Source organism: Falco peregrinus, chromosome 3, assembly GCF_023634155.1.
Source record: "Falco peregrinus isolate bFalPer1 chromosome 3, bFalPer1.pri, whole genome shotgun sequence".
NCBI classification, from domain to species: domain Eukaryota; kingdom Metazoa; phylum Chordata; class Aves; order Falconiformes; family Falconidae; genus Falco; species Falco peregrinus.
The window spans coordinates 103,163,518-103,182,744 of NC_073723.1; the positions used below are offsets into that span (position 1 = coordinate 103,163,518).

Here is a 19,227-nt window from a genome sequence, read left to right on the forward strand (position 1 = left end):
AGACAAAGTAATTTCCCATGGGTTTATGCTTACTGTAAAAACAAAATCATCTTCTTACCCCTTGTATAAAGTAACCAAAAATTTCTGTCTTGCTAATTCTAGAGATCAGGAGCTTTGTCTTCCTGAGCTGTTTTTCCAGCCTTGGGACTATTCTATTTCTCCTGTGAATTCTGGGTAATGTGGATATTTTGTGGAGAAATTACGCATTTCACATAAACGTTATTTTAAATATTTTTAAAAAATCAAATATAGAATGAAAAATCCTCAAAACATGTAAGGAAAAGCAAGTAGGAAATGTCCTTTTTTTTTTTTTTTTTTTTTTTTTTTAAGGGTAGAGGGGGAATTTGGAGTGATCAGCTGGTGCTGGTAACATAGGCAGATGTGGCTGGGTAGCACAGGGTGGTGCTGCAGCAGCTGAGCTAAGTGTCACTGTAGGGTATTACCGGAGCAGGAGTGGCATCCATCTCAAGTATAACTGAGGAATACATGAGACTTCTGCAGCCCCCCCGACTCTTTAAAGATCACTAGTGGTCCTGGCCCTGCTCGATGATAAGTCAATGCTTTCGGGCCAAACAGTGTTTTCCAGGTAGCAATTATAGCGTATGTCACGCTTTGTCTTCTCTCTTCCTGTGGCTCTGCTGTGTATTCTGGCGTACTGGGACAAAGGCGTGATATAAAAGTAGTCTAGATAAAGAAAATGAAATAAAATATTTTATTCTGCAGTTGTTATTTATAGATAATTTTCCATATTTAAAATACTGTAGAAGTTTAAATAATGTCATTTTGGCATCATGTCATGCTTTTTTTTTTTCCATCAGATGTATGTATTTTAATGACCCAAAACCATGTGGTTGAATATAAGAACAGCATTATACTGTATTAATTTCACTTTGGCTGAGTAACCATAGGAGGAAAGTTTCAGGAAGGGCCATCACCAGAACAATCTTCTGTGAGCTGGCCGTGGCAGCCACGACTCCTCTTGCCCGACATGCCCCACCGTGGAAGGCTGAAGCCCCCAGCCCTCAATTAGAGCTTTTCCAAAGCAGAGGCTGGGACTGGGTGGCAGAGGTGGGCGAGCGTCAGCCTGTGACTGACACCCTGTAGTTTCTTACAAACGTGACGTGAGAGGGCTTTGAAAACACTGATTCCGTTCATTCCGGCTTATTCCAGTCGGAGGCTAAATCTGTCAAATATGGAAGCGATGTTAGGTCTTAATGACTTCAGGTAATGTGCCTGCTCGCCAGGGTGTCTGCCTTCATACACGAAGTATGGAGATGCCTGTATGCTTTTGGCGGGGGTGGTTTTATGATTTTGGTTGGTTTATTGCTTTAGGCTTCCTGATACACGGTGCAAACCCTTGCACTGGCTTTTTGAGAGTCAGGTCCATCCAGATACTGCATTTCTGTGCTTTCTGTCTTCCATATGGAGAGAAAAGTTTTTGCCTTTTTTTTCCCCCAAGATTGTTTATTCAGTTGTGTTGGCAGAATCAGCTTGACGGTGGAATCAGTGATTTCTTCCAGTATGATTAACCCTGATCTTTCTCCACGAACATTCCTTTAATTAACTGAAGTGATGCTAACTCATGATTCAGTCCTTCTTTCCAAAAGAAAGATTTTGAACTTTTCTGTTGGCTTCTCATGGTGTTTTTTGCCGCTTTATGATGCCCTTCTTCTTTATTACAGGAACACTTACACAGAATGAGATGGTATTTAAGCGCCTCCACCTAGGCACTGTGTCCTATGGAACAGACACCATGGATGAAATACAGATTCATATTATAAACTCCTATTCACAGGTATCTCATTTCATAAATTATTTGCCTTTAATATTGAGAGGTTTTTAACAGCATTGAAGCATTGTTGTTACTGATTATGTCTAGAAATTTGAGGTGCTATGAAAGTTCTTTCATTGGTAGGTATCTCTTAACAGATGTGATGAAAGGGAAAAATGGGAGACAGTACCTAGTTCTTTCCTGATTCTGAAGTTCCTTGTAATACCCGCTTAAAGGACTTTACTTTTCTATTCCCCACTAGTAGAACTCTGTGTTAACCTGTCTGTGCAGTGCAGTCTTTCTCCTGCCAAATCATCTAAGAGTAAACTACTCGTTACTGAGACTACAAATTACAAGTGTCCAGAATAAGACGAACGGTAATTAAATCTTTGAAGACATTCATCAAGGATAGACATCGAAAAGCTGCATTAATTGTTATAACCAAAAAGTAAAAATACAGTTGTGAAAATTAAATTTATAAGATCATATCTAGAAAATGTGTTTTAAAAGAAAAAGACTACAAACAGCGTTAAAAAACAGGGTGGGGCAGAAAGTGGAGAGCTCCGTATTGCTTGAGAGCAAAGTGCTGCTGTGAGTCCTTGGGCTCCAGAGTGTGCGAGCAGCTTGTGGCTGCCCGGCCGCTTGTGGGTCAGCTGTGGGATGAAGGGGGAAGATGGAATTCTGCCAGCATTGTTGCATCTCCCATGTATGTAAAGTAATTGGGTGCTTTCTGCAAACATGTTTAAGCAGCTGATTCCACTTTGAGGTTAAGAAGGATTTTTCTACTTTATTTCTATTCTTTGAAGCAAAAAAGAGTTAAAACTGACAGAAGAGGAAATAAATGATAGGTTAACTAATATTTCCATATGTTGCGTAAAGTATGATAAGAAACTTTGTATAGAAGCTCTTTTTCATGGTTAACTTGGAGACACAGACGTCACTGGCTGACCCAATTAAGTTTGTAGACTGACCTTCTCGTCTGTGTCCCCATTTTCTCTTCTAAAAGGATTGTAGGATCAACAACCGATTTGAATCTTTAGTTGTGCTGTGTTTTGAACTATAGCTTCCTTCTCATTTGCTTAAAATAAAAATGACTAAGTAGCCATCTGACACCACACTGGACTCTGTTAATATTATGTGGCTTTTGGGAAGAACAGCAGGAGGGAAAGCAGTAAGCAAGCAATGTATGCTGAAAGGTTTTAGCCTGCAACTTCAATTTCTGTATTATTTCACATCTAAACAGATGAACAAATCCACTTCTTGAATTATTTTTCCTTGGATAAATCTATTTTGGCTTAATTCTTAGTAGGTATAGCCGTGAATAGTAACTAAGATGCACAAATGTGCCTTGGAAATGAGTTCTGGAGCTCTCTTACTTAAAGATCGGCGGTCCAGATTCGGTTCACAATGGGTTACTGGGGGTAATTGCTACCTGAATATGTTTATAAAAGTCACCCAAAGTTAGTTTTGTTGTAACAAGTTGTTTGGGTCTTCACCATGACAACTGTAGCAATAAATAACTAACGTTAACTGTCAGTCCTGAGCTGGCAGGGCTGGGTTGGGCTGCACTGGGAGGCTAAGCACCCCGTTCCAGAGGAGGCGTGCTCAGTAACACAGGGTTCATGTTTTGCTGTTAAATATGCTATCTGAAGAGAATTGCATGATTTCTGGAATTCTTACTTGCTTAAAGCTTTTACTAGTTTGCTGTAAAATTTAATGAGTGGTACCCTTGGTTAATTATGTTTTTAATAACTGTAACATATTTGGCACTGAAATTTTTAAAAGTAGTAAAAAGCATGGGGGAAGCTTTATTTTTCCCTTCAATTGTGGGTAAAGATTTCCCAAATCTAGGTTTGCTGTTATTAGATAACTTTCTTTGAACTGTTTTTTTTTTTTAGCTTTATATACCACTACTTGACGTTTAAGTAATGCTTTAATGATGTGTGTGTTGGTAACAACTCTTTGAAACAGAAAAATGAAGGAGTCTTGGTAACAAAACAAGCAACTACTAAACAGTAGTTTCAGTCTGAAAAAGTATGGTGAGGTTTTTATTTAATCTATGATAATAGAAGCTGCCAGTTAGCTAGGCAGTGGTTCTTGTGTGACATTGATTTTATCCCTTGTTTGTGTTCTGTTTTATTATTACAGTGGACCTACTAGACTATTGTCATCTTAATGTAACACACAGATCTATTATAACCTGATTATATTTCCCCACTGGAAGCATTTTGTGATAGAGGGCATAATCTTTAATGGAATTTGTGTGAAATTAAATTATACAAGCATCAATAAACATAACATAATTCAGAAGGAGTAAATCAGCTTAATTTATTTGCGGCTGTAATGGCATCAGTGTTAGCAGAATGCAAATGCAGAGGTTTAAAGCAGTAGCTGAAAAGCAGTGCCAGATGAGCAGAAAGTTAAACCCTTTATTAGACAACACTGTAATTTGATGGGCAGAATGTTCACGGTTCAGCAGATTGCAGTCAGGAGGAAAAAAGCGTGGTTTCTGAAGAGGTTTTCTGAGTTACCCTGGAGTGAACAGAAGAGCCTTTGGTAGTACTGCTGATATATTTAATGTGCTGACTTCAAAAAAACAAAACCAAAACCAAACAAAACCCCCAAACCAAAAAACCAGTAAACCCCAAAACAAACAAACAAAAAATAACCCCCCCAAAAAACCAGAACCACAAACCCGCTTATTTTCAAGTAATTATGAACATACAGAACTTTTTCTTAAAAAAATCAGTCATGTGCTTTTCTGAAGGATAACTTAAAATAGCTAGTTTCATGTTTATGCAGCAGTGATGTGATCTTCAAACATGTGTCTAACTATTATATTGCATGATTATTTTATTAGATTATTGCAGTCTTGTAAGGACAACAAATTTCGGCCTGCAGAAAACACATACAAACTGCATTAGTTCACAAATAATATAGAAATTGTGTCAGTTATAAATCAGCAGTGTTTGTATTTCAATGCCTTCTAACATTTATACTTAAAAACAACACTTGCTTTTGTTCTTTTGTTCATTGCCCATGTGGTGGTCTTTAAAATACAGAGATTTAGGTGAAGATTTAAAAGAAAAGGTGGGAGGGCTTTTTTTCAGTTTAACAGCATTGGAGTTTGCAATCTCTGAATATATACAAGTGACAAAGAGTTCTTTAGAACTGCAACAAAACACCACTGTTGCAATTTTTTTTAGGTGTTTCTGAACTCATGCAATTGGTTGCTGGCTTAAATACTTTTGAAAAAAACAGTTCATAGGATGTAAAGGACATTGAAGGACTATGGTGATGGATCACTCAAAAAGGCACACTGAAGTGAAGGAAGCATGGGGTTCTGCAGAGAGCTCTGGTCAGCCTGTTCACCCCTTTTACCACATCCTTGCTCGCATTTCACATTTTTAAACTGTCTGCAGGCTCCATTACTGAAATTCAGCTACAAATGCAAGGTGATGAACCCACGATTACATATCAGTTCTACATAAAAGTAGATGAGAGGTTTTATGAATCACAATCTGAAGAGGTTGACAGTAGGTTACCTAAATAAATGGTTACTATCCTTATCATTTATCAACCTTTGTAAGGGGAACAATTGGATATATATATTAGTATTCCTGTTTTGTTTCTATTATTGAATTCTGATTTACTATTCATTGTGTTGGGTCTTAAAGGTGCACTCTCAAAACAGTGGGAACAGTACGAGTTCAACACCATCCAGGAAAGCGCAGTCGGCTGCGCCCAAAGTCCGCAAGAGCGTCAGCAGTCGGATACATGAAGCGGTGAAGGCCATTGCGCTGTGCCACAACGTGACGCCGGTGTATGAGTCCCGGGCTGGCGTGTCTGCAGAAACAGAGTATGCAGAGGTGGATCAGGACTTCAGTGATGAAAATCGAACTTACCAGGCTTCCAGCCCCGATGAGGTTAGTATGCAAGGGTGAAAAAATATTCATATCTGATAAAGAACAGGGTAAACTAAGTTAAAAAGGGTAGAAATGCGAAAGAAGAGTGTTTTGGCCTGGGATTTTTCTAGAATTAACAGTAATCTGTTTTTATTTCCTCTACAGCTGTAGGAAAGGTCTGGTGTTTCTTTGTTACATAAACGTGTTTTCAATTATTTGACTAAAAGGTCTGTGAAGTCAGTGCTTTGGGATCAATACTGTGTTGAGTGTTGCAATTAAAGTTATTAGGTGTATTCTCAAAACATTAATCCCTGTATGAATCATAGCATATACATGCAGAAGGGAGTATGAAGCTGCTGAGTGATGGGTAGACAGGTACAGTAGCTAGAGACACTACAAGTTAGTTGAATGTATAGATTCTTAACAGGAAGGAGAAAAAAACCACCACCTCAAATACTCCTGTAAAAAAGCTTTTGAGCATCAAACCTGAGGCAGCTTCATCATCTTCATGGTTTAGTCAAAACTGCATCAAGTGTAACACATTGAAAACCCCTTTTTAATAAAAACATGCATTTGACTTCCATTGAAATCCAGATTTTAAACAAATCCCATTGCTTTCAGTGGTTTTGAGCTATTGTTCCAAATAATCCTGTTTTGGGGCTTAAATTGATTGCCTAAAATTCAATCTAAAAAGATACTAGAAGAAAGGGGCAAAGCTCAAGTTCCAAGATACTGCACAGTAAGCATAAAAAAGAACTTTATAAAAACATGTATGTACTTGATATAGTAAAATAAAGAAATAGAGTATTTTGAGGTTAGTTTGCCTCTGAAAGTGAGCACGTTGAGGGGAATCTTTGTTTTAAAGGAACCCTAGTAGTGTCTGAAGCTGGGGTGGACTGTTAGTGGTGTAGCCAAGGTACCTGAGTTGTAATCAAAAGGGAGTGTGTATCTGAAACCCTGTGTATTTCTCTAGCTATACAAGTTGATCTGGTACAAGGTAGTATTTCTTCCAGAAACCTCATCTTGCCACAGCATGGCCTGTTATTAATATACATTTGGTTTGCATGTCTAATGTATCACCATATGTAATACTAACAAAACTTTAGCAATTCCAACAGCAAGCTGTAATTGCTAAAAGTAACAAACAGGTCTATAGCAAGTGTTTTTAGGAATGCAAGAAATAAAATCAAGTCTGTCTTCATGCAGTCCCGAACCAGCAGGCATTACATATATTTCAGATGCTATAAACACAGTTCATAATCTGGTTCTCAGTGATTAGAAAGTGGCAGTCAGAATGTTGGTTTTTTTAAAAATAAACTTTAGGCAGGACTTGAGATGCTGCTCTTTGGTTAAAATTAATAGTCCATGATGCTGTATGCAGTGGTACATGGTGTGGAGTGGCCTGCATTAGGAATCAAGGATGCTGGAAGTGCACTTGTTTATGCAGACAAACACTGGAAATAACAGTTTGTTAGTGTAGTTGTATGACGTTTGACTTGTGCTATGCACATGTGTACTGATTTTCATATGTGCATGTATTCATATTCGCTAAAGAGATCAGTGTAACGAGCTGGTGAGGTATTACTGATATAATGGAAAGACTGCATGAGCGAGTATCTGCCTATGAAGATATGATGACAACTATGGATTAAGCAAACATTCTGCTTTGACAGCCAGAGTTATTACTATAAATCAGGTGGAGAGACGTGCAATTGAGAGAGACTATGTGAGGGGTTTTCTCCCACTTGCTCTTCTCTCCCTGTGGGGTTTTGTGTATTCATTCAGTTGTTTGGAACCTGACAATATTATCATAAAGACCAGCTTTCCCCCCATGTTTGCTGAAGGAAACAGCTGTAAGACTTGAGGATTGTGCAGTTGGTGCCCTGGGAAGACAGTAGGGGATTTGACCTTGGAAAGAGGAAAGTTGATAAAGTGCTGATAGGACAGATCTGGAAGGGGTGGAAAGGGAAGTAGAAGAGGAAATTGGCAAAAAAGAAACGGTTGGTGCTTCAAGGGAGAGAAAGCACAGGTATCCTTTTAATTATGGGGGTTTTTTTTAAACATTTTGACTCACAGATTCCAGCAATTTGACAGTGAAATGAAAAACTTACATTTTAGAACAGACAGCACTAAATTTCCTTTTCCTTTCTTGAAGATAATGCTTGAAACACTAATAACATTATCATATTGAACAAATATGCTTTAATATAATGAGAAATTGGTGCTAAATGGAGTCTTATAAAAAGATCAAGCTACAAAGAACATTTAAACAGCATAAAAATTGCAGCATGACAGCAAAAAGCCTAAGAGTTGAAAGACTAGCAGGCCTTTATCATAATTTTTTAAAGAGTTCTATTGATGCAATGTTTGCAAATCACTGGAGCCTAAGGAAAATAATGTAAATGGTTCATTATTTAGCTTATTGAACTTTCCTGCAGTTAGGTTGACGGATGATGCCAATGTTTCCCAATCACCAAAGTACCATTTTAAAAGCATTTTTTATTGAATAAAGTGCTTTGAATATTGCACCCTGGAGCTTTATTTAGGGAAATGGTTCAATTGATGTTTTCTGTTTAACCTCAGCACTGACCTATCACAACATATTTGGTTAATAAGCAACATTATCATTTAATAGACTTAACCAGTTTTATGCATTGTACTTTCTCAACATTACAACTCTGTTCTCTTAGATTTTGTTTATGGATCTGGCTTCATTGCAGTCTTTCGAAAGATGATGTTGTTTGCACAGTGTCTGTTGCATTATATAATATTGCATGATACCACCGTAGCGTGCAGCAGAGAACAGTGTGTAAGTATGAACTATTCTTCCATGTAGGAAGGTGTAAGAAGCGGTTCAGTAATACGCTGACACACTGTACACTTCATGAATTGACTTGAGGAATTCATTTGGAATTCTTTACATCTTTGTGTGTCTGTGTGCATCCATATACAGATAAAATATAACCATAACAAGGTATGCACATTTAGAAGTAGGTACATTCATCATAAAAGATGTATTTATCTATTGTTAGAGTAACCCAAGATAAGTAACTGATTTTGTATTCATAATGTAAGCCCTGCTTATGCCAGGCTCTTTGTTTCTTATGATAAGTGATCAATATTTCATTTTCTCTGAAAGAGTGGAAAGTTTCATTTGTCTGTCACTTGTCCTCTACAGCTGTAGCATAGCAAACAATAACCATCCACTGACAACTCACTGAAAAAAATGGGAACTGCTCCTACTTAGCCATTGTAGGGGTGGCTTCGGCTCATCTGCAGAGAGCCAGCTACCTTAATGTAATGAACAGTCATAAAAGGATATAAGCTAAATAGGTAAAGCAGTGGAGTTCAGAGGTCACGGAGCAAAGCAATTCAGGGGCATGCTATGAACAGGAGCCTTCAAAGACCTTTGCTCCCCTTGGTCAGAAAAGGTTGATAAGTCATGATTTTTAATGACTGCTTAATCTCATAAACCAGCCATTTATTGGTTATGCTTTGTCCTGCACTGTTATATTCTCAAGCATTTCTAATTCCAGGATTTTGAATATTTAAATACAGCCTTACAGTGTGGTCAGTTATTTAATTCCAACGTTTCTGTCCAGAGACAACAGAGTTGCTAAAATTAATTACAAGGATACAAAGCCAGTCATTTAAAAACAGACAGGGAAATGATATGCCCTTAGTGAAGCTGCTTTTGTGTTTACAAAAGTGAAGCTGTAATGTATGAGACATGTTGTATTGTTTAATTCATTTTATTGTGTGTACTTATTGAAGCAAGACTAATTGTGTTGTTTTGTCAATGTATTGTGAAAAGCAAATCACTCAGTAGCATAAAACCATCACTTTCATGACCTTCGAGACCCACAAAGAATAACTACTCCATAGCTTGTCTTGAATATTGATCGGCAGTTTTTTCACATGATCAAGCTGTATTTTTAAGTTAATAATTTTATTATAATTATGAAGCTTCTCAACGAAAAGGGATGGACTGCAAATGTAGTTATCAAATCATTGTTTATAAATATTAACGCGCCAGTGCTGATTGGAAACACGCGTGAGTTGTTGAACAATCCAAACGGAAAGTGTTGGGAACACTCAAGCAGTGGGAAAAAGAAGTGTCACTGCTTCTTCCCTGTTCCCAAACCAGTGGCCTTAACTTCAAATTACCACGCATGTAACCTCTGCGTATACAAGGCAACATTGTTTTGCAAGTGGATCCTGTTGTCTGAAGTGAAGATGCTCTTAAATACTCTGAAGCAAATGAAGGTTGCTGACATGAAAATTCCTCTAGACAGCAAAACTAGCTTACAAAATGTCCATCCCTAGTCCTCCTTTCTCACCCTACCAATCGCTCCCTCATATATGCCCAAACCATCAGACCTTTATTTTTATGGCATGTTTTTCAGTTTAAGTGGGTCAGGTTCGTTGCATGGCTCCAGAAAGGCTGTCACACAACTGGGGGAGCTCCCAGGCTGCTGGATGGCGTGGAGAGCTGCCAGCACCAGCCGCAAGGCAGTGGGTCTTTGTCTTAAACTGGCGTTGGTTCCAAAGGGAATATTGTCTGTTGAAAGTGACAATTAGTTGGTCATAAACTGTTCTGAGCAACACTTGGTAATATCGAGCAGTTAGATGTTTCTGCTCAGAAGCAGCAGTGGCCCACAAGGCAAGAGGTGCCAGGAGCTGGGCATGGTAGCCAAGCTGCTACAGGCGGTGGCCCCCAAGATGAGGTGCGCAGCCCCACGATAGCCAAGCAAGGTGAAATGAGCACGTCCCATGATGGAAACCAGAGACAGTCAAGTACGGATTGTTGTACAGGGCTGTGGTGGTGAGGCACATCTGAATTCAAGCCAAGAAGCCAAACCCTTAAGTGAGGATCAGGTCCCGAGTCAGTAACCAGTGTTAGCCGTGGTCTGGGAACCAAAAGGAAAGTTTGTGGCCACGTGGCAGGTCCGAGGGCAGGAGCTGTGGGTCTGCGGCCACATGCAGCCGCAGCGGAGCCTCAGCGCAGCGCAAGCTCTTCCGGGACCAAGCATGAGAGCTGGGTGAAAGCAGCAGCATCCTCGGAGGCTTCCTGGAGCTGTTCCTCCATCGCAGCTCACGCGTGGTTTGGTGGCCTTGCACGCAGCGGAGTAAGGCCCTGGGGAGGAGGGGGCACACAGGGACGTGGCAGCTTCAGCCTAAATAGGGCTTTGCGTGCTGGTTCATAGTAACACAATGCTATTCATTCTTGGTTGATAAAATTTGTGTTTGAGTCAAGTGAATATCCAATTTCTCGTTCCATTTTACCCAAGCTAAGAGTGAGGTTCATTGTTGGTTGTTCAGGTTGGGTTTTTTTCCCAGTTCTGCTTTCTCTCTCAAAATACTCTTATTATAAAAAAAACCAACAAAATTAGTGGGTTAGGTTCCAAAGACCACCTAAGTTCTAAACAGCCTAGAACTGAAAGGGTGTGATGATGGTTTGTATGTTCCAGTCCTGACTGATGTAGTATCTAAAGCAAGCAAGAACAGCCTTAGGGCATTTTTTTTGGCCTTCTGCCAAGCAGTAACAGCCTTTCAGGATGGATCCAGTAACTGAAGATCTTCAGGATTCGGCAGGGTGCTTCAGATACCTCACTTTTTGGATTTATAACCCCTGTGTGCCCAGAGGCAAGGCGAGTTGGTTGGTTTGGTTTTTTTTCAAGTGACCACATCAGGTTTTATTTAACTGGGACTTCTTTGTGCCCTCATGCTCCTGAGGTGACAGGTGACTAGAGGTGGTGATGTTTTCCACAGAGCAAAGGGACTTGGTGTTGCAGTTCCCCAGACTGAAAGTTGGCGAGGCAGGCTGGGTGGTAAGTGGTGTTTCATGTCGGCCCAGGGGAAGCGGAGGAAGATGTTAATCTGAGAAACTTTCTAGAAACTACCCAAGGTATTTGTTTTGTTCCGTAAGTGGACCAAATCTGAGAGAGAGTGAGAGTGCCCTCCCTTGTGTAAGTTACCCGGCTCCCGGGGGAGGGTCGGGAGGGTTCAGGGCCGGGCACTGAGCTGCGTGAGGAGCAGCCCCGCGGTGCCGGTGGCCCACAGCCCTCCGCCCTCCCCGCCGCTCCCAGAGCAGCAGCCCTGTGAGGCGAGGGGCAGGCAGGCCCTTGGCTCGTCATCCTCAGAGCTGAAAGTAGCTAAAGATATGGCCGTTCCTCTAACTGTTTGCTATGGAGGACCTGTTTCATCTTGCATGTCTAATTAATTTTGACTATTGACTTTTGTGCATAGATATTTGTAGCGTTTTCTGCCGCATAATTATTTTCATTGGGGTTATTAAATGGGAGTCATAGGCTAATAGAACTTATTGTAGAAGAGATTTTTTCCCTTAAAAAAAAATGTTGGCACCATAGTTGGAAAAAAAATCGTTTAGAATGTAATTATTTAATAATAAAATTAAATATACCAAGGGTTTTGTGGCCTATCAGTTTACATGTTTTCTAATTTTTTTTTAAAACTGTTGATTAGTATTTATTTTAGGTTAAATTCAGTCTCGTGTTCTAATTAAATATGTAGTTCTGAATCCACAGCAGGAACAGCGGTTTAGGGTTTTTCCTGTCCTTGATACAGGATTTGCAAAGTCCTTAACTGTTCATTTTCCTGACTGTCATGGACTTGGGTTCTGTGACAGCTGAAATAGGTAACTGCATCATTGTCACTTAACAACCTCATATACTTTATGGAACTTTCTAGAAACTACCCAAGATATTTATTTTGTTCCATAAATGGAACAAAATTTTACTCTGATGTAGTTCCATAAATGAGCATTTCTAAACAAACAGGGTGATTATGTCCCCAAAACGTGGGATTGGTATGGAGCGCTGCCATGCTCCACCTGCCTGGAGAAGCTGCTCCCAGTGCCCAAGCTGGTGCTGCTGGAGGCTGTGCAGTGGGTGACACGGCTGCTGCTGGAGCTGAGGGTGTCCCGGCGGGGTCTCTGGGGCTGAGTGTGGGAGCCTGTGGCAGGGGCAGAGCTGGGTGCCGGGGCTGTGAGCTGTGCAGGTCCGAGGGGGGTGGCCTGGGCTGAGAGAGGCTTGGGGACATCTGAAGTAACTGGGGTAAGAGGCACTAAATGAGGTGTTTCTTGGCAGCTTTTGCCACATCTGTTGCCTTCCTGTTCCGTAACATGCGTCCTTGCTTCGCTGCTGACATGGAAGTTGCTCCTTTGGCCCTGCCACCGAGGGGTGGGTGGCTGCCTTCACCCTTAGGGTCGCTGCCGGTGAGGAGGACAGTGGGCAAGCCGGGAACCACGGCAGCTCTCAGCCCCTGCCAGCGCTCCCCCCAGGAACGCCGGGCGGGCGGCGGGTGCTGCAGCAGCAGGAGGGCCCTGTGCCCACCAAGGTCCTTCTGCCACGCGGGGAGCCGGGTGGTAGGCCAGGAGGATCCACAGGATGCTCAGAGAAGTCCCTCCCCTGGATTCAGGAAACTTCATGCATTTCATCTGTGTGCACAAAGAAATTAATGGTTATCAGCAAATAAATTTTACCATTAGAATGGATTATTTTTAAAGCAAAATGGTAGCATCACCAGCGAGACTTTTGTGCCTGTCCCACCTCTGATTGCCATATCTGACTCCATCCATGTGTCAGGCTCTGCAGAGGCCACGGCCACTGCACTTCCCTGGGGTTTTGGTGTGGGCACAGCAGATCGCCACCCTGTTCTGAGGTAGGGTGTCAGCAAGGTGCTGCAGGGACGGTGCTCGTACAGGGGAAACCTCAGGAGGGGAGAGTTACTCAGGAAGCCTCTCCCCAAGCCCTGTGTAGCCAACCATTCAGTGTGTATTTATTTAAGATTGATAATTTCGATTTTAATGCTGTTTGTGACATACATTTTATTGTTTGCTGTTGTATTTTTCTTTAATTTGTATATTCTAAAAGCCTCAGGTGTTTGGTGGGTAGGTCTGGCTGTGTTACGGGGATGCTGTTAAGGTCTGGCTGCTCTGACTTCGTTCTGAGTAACGAGAGGCAAATGTAATGCCTCGCTCACGAGTCTGTTCAGTTGCTCTTGGGCATCTGTTTGCCTCTTGAGCCTTATTGACTGTTTCTGCTGTGGTGTATGCACTGATCAGTTTAAAAGTAAAAAAAAAAACCAAAACGCAGGCCAGGTATAAGAATCCAAAATGACTGTGCTGCAGAATGCTAATGCAAATGGTAGCTGAAGCCAAGCATAAACGAAATAATAAACAGATGTGACTCACCAAATATGGAACATTTAAGTTCTAGCTGCAAAGGGACGCAAATCAGATGATAGGGTGTTAGTAGAAAGATGCAATTTACAGGTCAGAATGTAATAGTAACCTTTCACTGTGAAAATTGAAAATTAACCTTGGGAGTATTGGATCATTTACAGCTTGTATGGTACTTTTATTGAAGAAGAAAAGTTTCTAAAAAGACTTCCTGTGATTTTCAAGATTTTTAAAATGGTGCTTTTCAGAGTGTGTTCTTTTCTCTTCTGTAACTGCATCTCACTGTATTTGTTTGGTGATGCCTACACAGATGGCACTACTAGGGTTTCTTCGGGGTTCACACAAATATATTTTTTCCCCAGTTTTAAATTTTTGTAGAAGCTACAGTGATTTACTTGCCTTGGGTGGAATTCATTGTGAGCGTTAGTCACCATGTCAGTTGAACTTATCTAAGGATTTTAGTACTTGCATGTCTTGTGTCAGACTGCTTGATTTTTATTTTTCCATCTTACTTGAGATTAAGAGCAGAGGCAGGTTCCATGAAAATCATGTGAACTTCAATATAATTACCTTTCTAGTCACTTAAGAATCTGGTTTCCAAATTATTATCATTTGGAAAAATAAAAACAGAACTGAGGAGGGGAATTATTTTATTTTTTTAATCGGAAATTTCCTATTCAGATACGGAATATGGCTTGTATGTAAAGTAACAGTAAAGCAGTTTTCCTGAAGTATTAATTTTTTGAAGGAATAAACCACACAGGGGTGGTGATAGAAAAATACCTAGTGTGTTATTTAAAGCATAACGTAGAAGAAAGTAGAAGCTAGACATCACGCACTTTAAAGCAACAAAATTAAAAAAAAAAAAGGCAAATCTCTAATGTATGCATTTAAGATGCCACTGAGTGGTAGCTAACAGTGATGATTGTGTGATGCAGCATTTCTGGGTTTGTACAAGGGGCTTTCATAGGCACATTTGTGGGATGCAGAATTGTGAACTTGGTTTCCATCTCATCTGATGCAGTAAGAACTCATGTTATTGTTGAAACCAAATAAAATGCTGCAAGTGAACAAAGTAAGCTAAAAATAAGATTCTTTTCTTATCTGTTTACTACATATTACAGTGTCTCAACTTGCGTGGAATTGTAGATCTAATGAAAGGTTTTCTATGGAAATACTTCCAAAATCTCTTACTTAGCAGTGTCGTTGGTACAGAAATCATATTCTGGGTTTGCGTAATTTCTGCTGGTTATCCTTTAAGTATAATTGAATATATGTTTGGGTTTTTTTTTTATTAGTACTGTTACTTCTGAACAATACATTCTAAATATCTCACTTGCAGGAACGAGTTCAAATAAGTTTTTATATTCTTCATAAGAATTTCAGTAAGCTTTCTGAAGCTTCTGAATTTACTCATTCGATGTATTAAGATTTGGTACTCACTCTACTGCTGCTCACATGTTTTTTTCCTAGATTCTTGGAAGAGTTAATACTTTTACCCAGGCAACAGTTGTTTGGCTTTAGCCTAGTTTATGTGAGAGTATAATAGATGTTTCACACTGAAGTGTGTGTCTCTTTCTTTTTTTCTTTAGGTGGCTCTGGTGCAGTGGACAGAGAGCGTGGGTCTTACTCTGGTTAACAGAGATTTGACGTCAATGCAGCTGAAGACCCCCGGCGGACACATTCTGACGTACTATATTCTGCAGATCTTTCCCTTCACTTCTGAGAGCAAGCGCATGGGGATCATAGTTAGGGTAATTTGGGGATGTTCTGGGTGTTGATTTCTATTTCTCACAAAATATTTTGACTGGATTTTTTTTTTTTATAAAGCTTAATAGAAACGTGATCCTTTGGGGTATGCGTTTCACAAGATTTTCAAATGGAAAATGCACCTTTGACAGAGGTGCACATGAAATACTAGGCAAGCAGTTGTAGAAAACTCAGGCTGACCTGGTGTTGCAGAGAGCTTTGTAAAGGAGAAACTCTTCTCTTAACATGGGAAGATGTTCATTTCAGTACTTTATGTGTAGCCTCTGTGATGCTGTGAATCGCCTTTAAGACTTTGGTTGTAATTTTCCCTTTGTTTCCTTCATACAAAATATGTTGCCTCCTCGAGGGATAAATTAATGGCTGAAATGTCTTACAGTAGTAGCTGGCGTCTTTCTGTACTGTTGCTGCTGCTTTTCAGTGCTGCTGTCGGAACTGGTGTGCATACACAGACAACCCACAGGGTCTGAGATTTACAAGGCACGTGCTTAGTTGTCTCCTAGGTGCCCGGTTGGGAGCATAGTCGTGATCATGAAAACCTCAGACAAGCCACACCACTATGCTCAAAGGGAGGTTTAAACCCCTGCAAATGTTAAGCCATCCACACTACATCCTATCTTCTCCCTACCTAAAATCAGACCCTGTAGGAGAGCAGCCTCAGCCGATGCTGATGGATGATTGGGTCAGTGCCAAGTCCCAGTTAAATAGGTGGGAAATCATCCCGTGTTTTGTTTGCCCGCGATGACAAGCCAGGCATGCTGTCAGCCATCGGCGAGGGTGCTGTGGTTGTGTGTTAGGTGAGGCTGGCCGCGAGAGCCTGCTTGTGTAACGCTTGTGCGCCCAGAGGTTCTCTAAGAAGGTTGCACATCACACTGACCCATCTTCTGCGACAGACCGTACCTCAGAAACTCCCAGTGTGGATTACATTTGCCTGCGTGTGAGTTCTCTGAATGTGCAACCAATGTTTCATCATTAAAACATCTGTAAGAAGCATTTATGCTAAGTTACTTGTGAATTTTTAATTACTTGGGTATTTCAAAGATACAGAGTAAACTTTCCATTGTGGGTTAGATAGTATGTGCGACCAAAGAAACAAAATAGTAGTTAGAGGGAGTGTGTTAAAATGTAGATGGGCAATTTAGGGATGCTGAGAGTCTGTTACATCGATTTCAGTTAGAACTGATCCTCTTATATGAGAAAGTAGGTAATACGCATCTTGATGGAATGAGAGATGTCATTGGAAGTAGTAACATCAACGAATGAAACTTACCCACCTTTTGGTAGGGTACTTCACATTTTATAAATGATAAATCATTGGCTACTTCAGAAGACAATTAGGTTATTGGTAGGTAACGGTTTTGACTGTATAAACAGATTTTTTTTTTCCTCTATTTCTTTTGTAAAACCTTAGGATGAATCTTCAGGAGAAATTACATTCTATATGAAGGGTGCAGATGTTGCAATGTCCACTATTGTACAGTACAATGATTGGCTAGAAGAAGAGGTAAGAAACAAAATGAAAATTTAAAAAAAAATAAAATTCTGTAAGAACTAAAAATTCAAAATCAAAACACCAGGTATTATTGGAATAGGTTTAAAGGAGAACCTGTGCCAATGCGTAATAGGTTTTGAAGTTGTTAGATATATCCTGAATGGATTTTAAGGGATTAGAAACATTTCCAGTTCTTGAATAACCTACAGGAAAAGCGAAGGCGGTAGTCACAGCAGAACACGGTCCTGCTTAAAGCAAGGAAAGTTGGTTTTCACTGACCTTTCAGATAAAACCTAATGACTACTGAGAAGTTTTCTCCTATAAACCTATTTAACCTGGAATGCCCTTGTTTTATCAAATTCTGCAGTGAGGTATGATGATGAATTGTGACGTTTAATAAGGGTTGCAGCCAAATGGAAATAGGTTTTTTTGCCATATTTATTAAACTTAATATAAAATAGCTAGTGACTGAATTTCAAAGCTGATTAGTATTTTTCACTGTGTGGCTCTAGTTGGTACTGGCAATCATCTTATTTTGACCCTACATACAGACAATATGTTAATACAATGATTACACCATGTATGTTCATAATGGTATTGGCAATATGAATCAATATCTGCTGCAGGGCAGTTTGATTTATTCTGGGACATGAATAAATTAAACTCCCTCAAGACCTAGCAAAATGTCATAAAAATTACTTTTGGCGATAATGATGCACAATTAATTGTAAGATACTTGTTTAATTTATTTAGCTTTATGAGGTCAAATCAATAAGTGTTTTGCACTGGACAGCCTTGTTTTTCATTAAGACGTGCTATTCCATGGCTTTTTTTAATGTGTAGATATTTTTCTGCTACGAGGTATGTTCAGTGGAAAAAGAAAATGCAGTTCTGTTACATGCCTCAAAAATAGTTTTGTTTTATTTTAAAGCATCAACCTAAAAGAGATTTTATGTAAGCTAGAAGAGGAAATCTAATGGCTTACCAGTAGCATCCTGCTTCGTTTGGGGGACCTGACGTGTAGTTCCTTTTTATTCTGTTTGTGGCTTCTCCCAACTAATCTAAGAGTCTAAAGAAACCCCAGAAGTAATGGCAGAGATGTCCCCTGTCAGCACATGGTGTAAAACGTGTACATACAGTTAAATATTTGCATAACTGTTCTGTGGTTTGGTCCATGTAGTGTGGCAATATGGCACGGGAAGGACTGCGTACGCTGGTTGTGGCCAAGAAATCACTGACTGAAGAACAGTATCAAGACTTTGAGGTATGAAGGGACAGCGATCTTGTGCTTCACCATATTTAGTTACTTCAGGGGGAACATTCCTCTGGTTTTTATTCTGTTAAGGTGGCAAAGAAGATGATTTGTGTTTAAAATACCAATAGCTGAGGTCTGGCACAGAATCTAGGAAAGATTCTGTCATCGTTTGTGCTTGTTCGCAGCTGTGCTGCCTTGCTGCTCAAGGTGACTGGACAGTGTCCCCAGAAGCTGGTGTGAGGCTGGCCCTGGAGCTTCAGCGTGACCCAAAGAGTCTGCTTGTTCGCAACAGGCAGGGCAGAGCTGCTTGAGTGCTGCGGTGTCTGGTTCTTGGTAGCCCTTCAGAAGGCGTTCTCTTGGGGGCGTTTGTCAGAAGGGACGTGTGTAACCTTGGGTGGAAAGTAAAGCTTGCTCTTTTAATCTTGTTCTTCATTAAAGATACTTAAAGACAAACATGTAGCCTAATGAATCCAGATTATAACTGATTGGTAGACTGAATGTATACTTAATGAGTCGTAGCAAACTCTTAAGTAGTTTTGTGTTTGTGCAAACAGAGCCGCTACAACCAGGCAAAGTTAAGCATACATGATAGAAACCTGAAGGTTGCTGCTGTTGTAGAGAGTTTGGAGCGAGAAATGGAATTGCTGTGCCTCACTGGAGTAGAAGATCAGCTGCAAGCAGACGTTAGACCCACTCTGGAGATGCTAAGAAATGCTGGAATAAAGGTACTAAATGCATGCTGCTTCCATAACTGGTTATTGTTTATTAACTTCTTTCAACAAGACATGAATTACACTTGTCTATATGCAGCTTCATTCAAAGTAGGAAATGTGC

General features: G+C 40.2%; 1 protein-coding gene across 3 annotated transcripts in view; it reads left to right on the plus strand.

The window, feature by feature from the left end:
• The window catches only part of ATP9B (ATPase phospholipid transporting 9B (putative)), a 167,810-nt gene that overhangs the window by 131,315 nt on the left and 17,268 nt on the right, over nt 1-19,227 (plus strand). For all 3 annotated transcript variants that reach the window (XM_055798406.1, XM_055798404.1, XM_055798405.1), the window contains 6 exons: nt 1,683-1,795; nt 5,449-5,697; nt 15,472-15,633; nt 17,058-17,150; nt 18,319-18,402; nt 18,948-19,118. In XM_055798406.1, the coding sequence (XP_055654381.1) occupies nt 1,683-1,795; nt 5,449-5,697; nt 15,472-15,633; nt 17,058-17,150; nt 18,319-18,402; nt 18,948-19,118 (872 nt within the window). The remainder of the gene's footprint in view (nt 1-1,682; nt 1,796-5,448; nt 5,698-15,471; nt 15,634-17,057; nt 17,151-18,318; nt 18,403-18,947; nt 19,119-19,227) is intronic.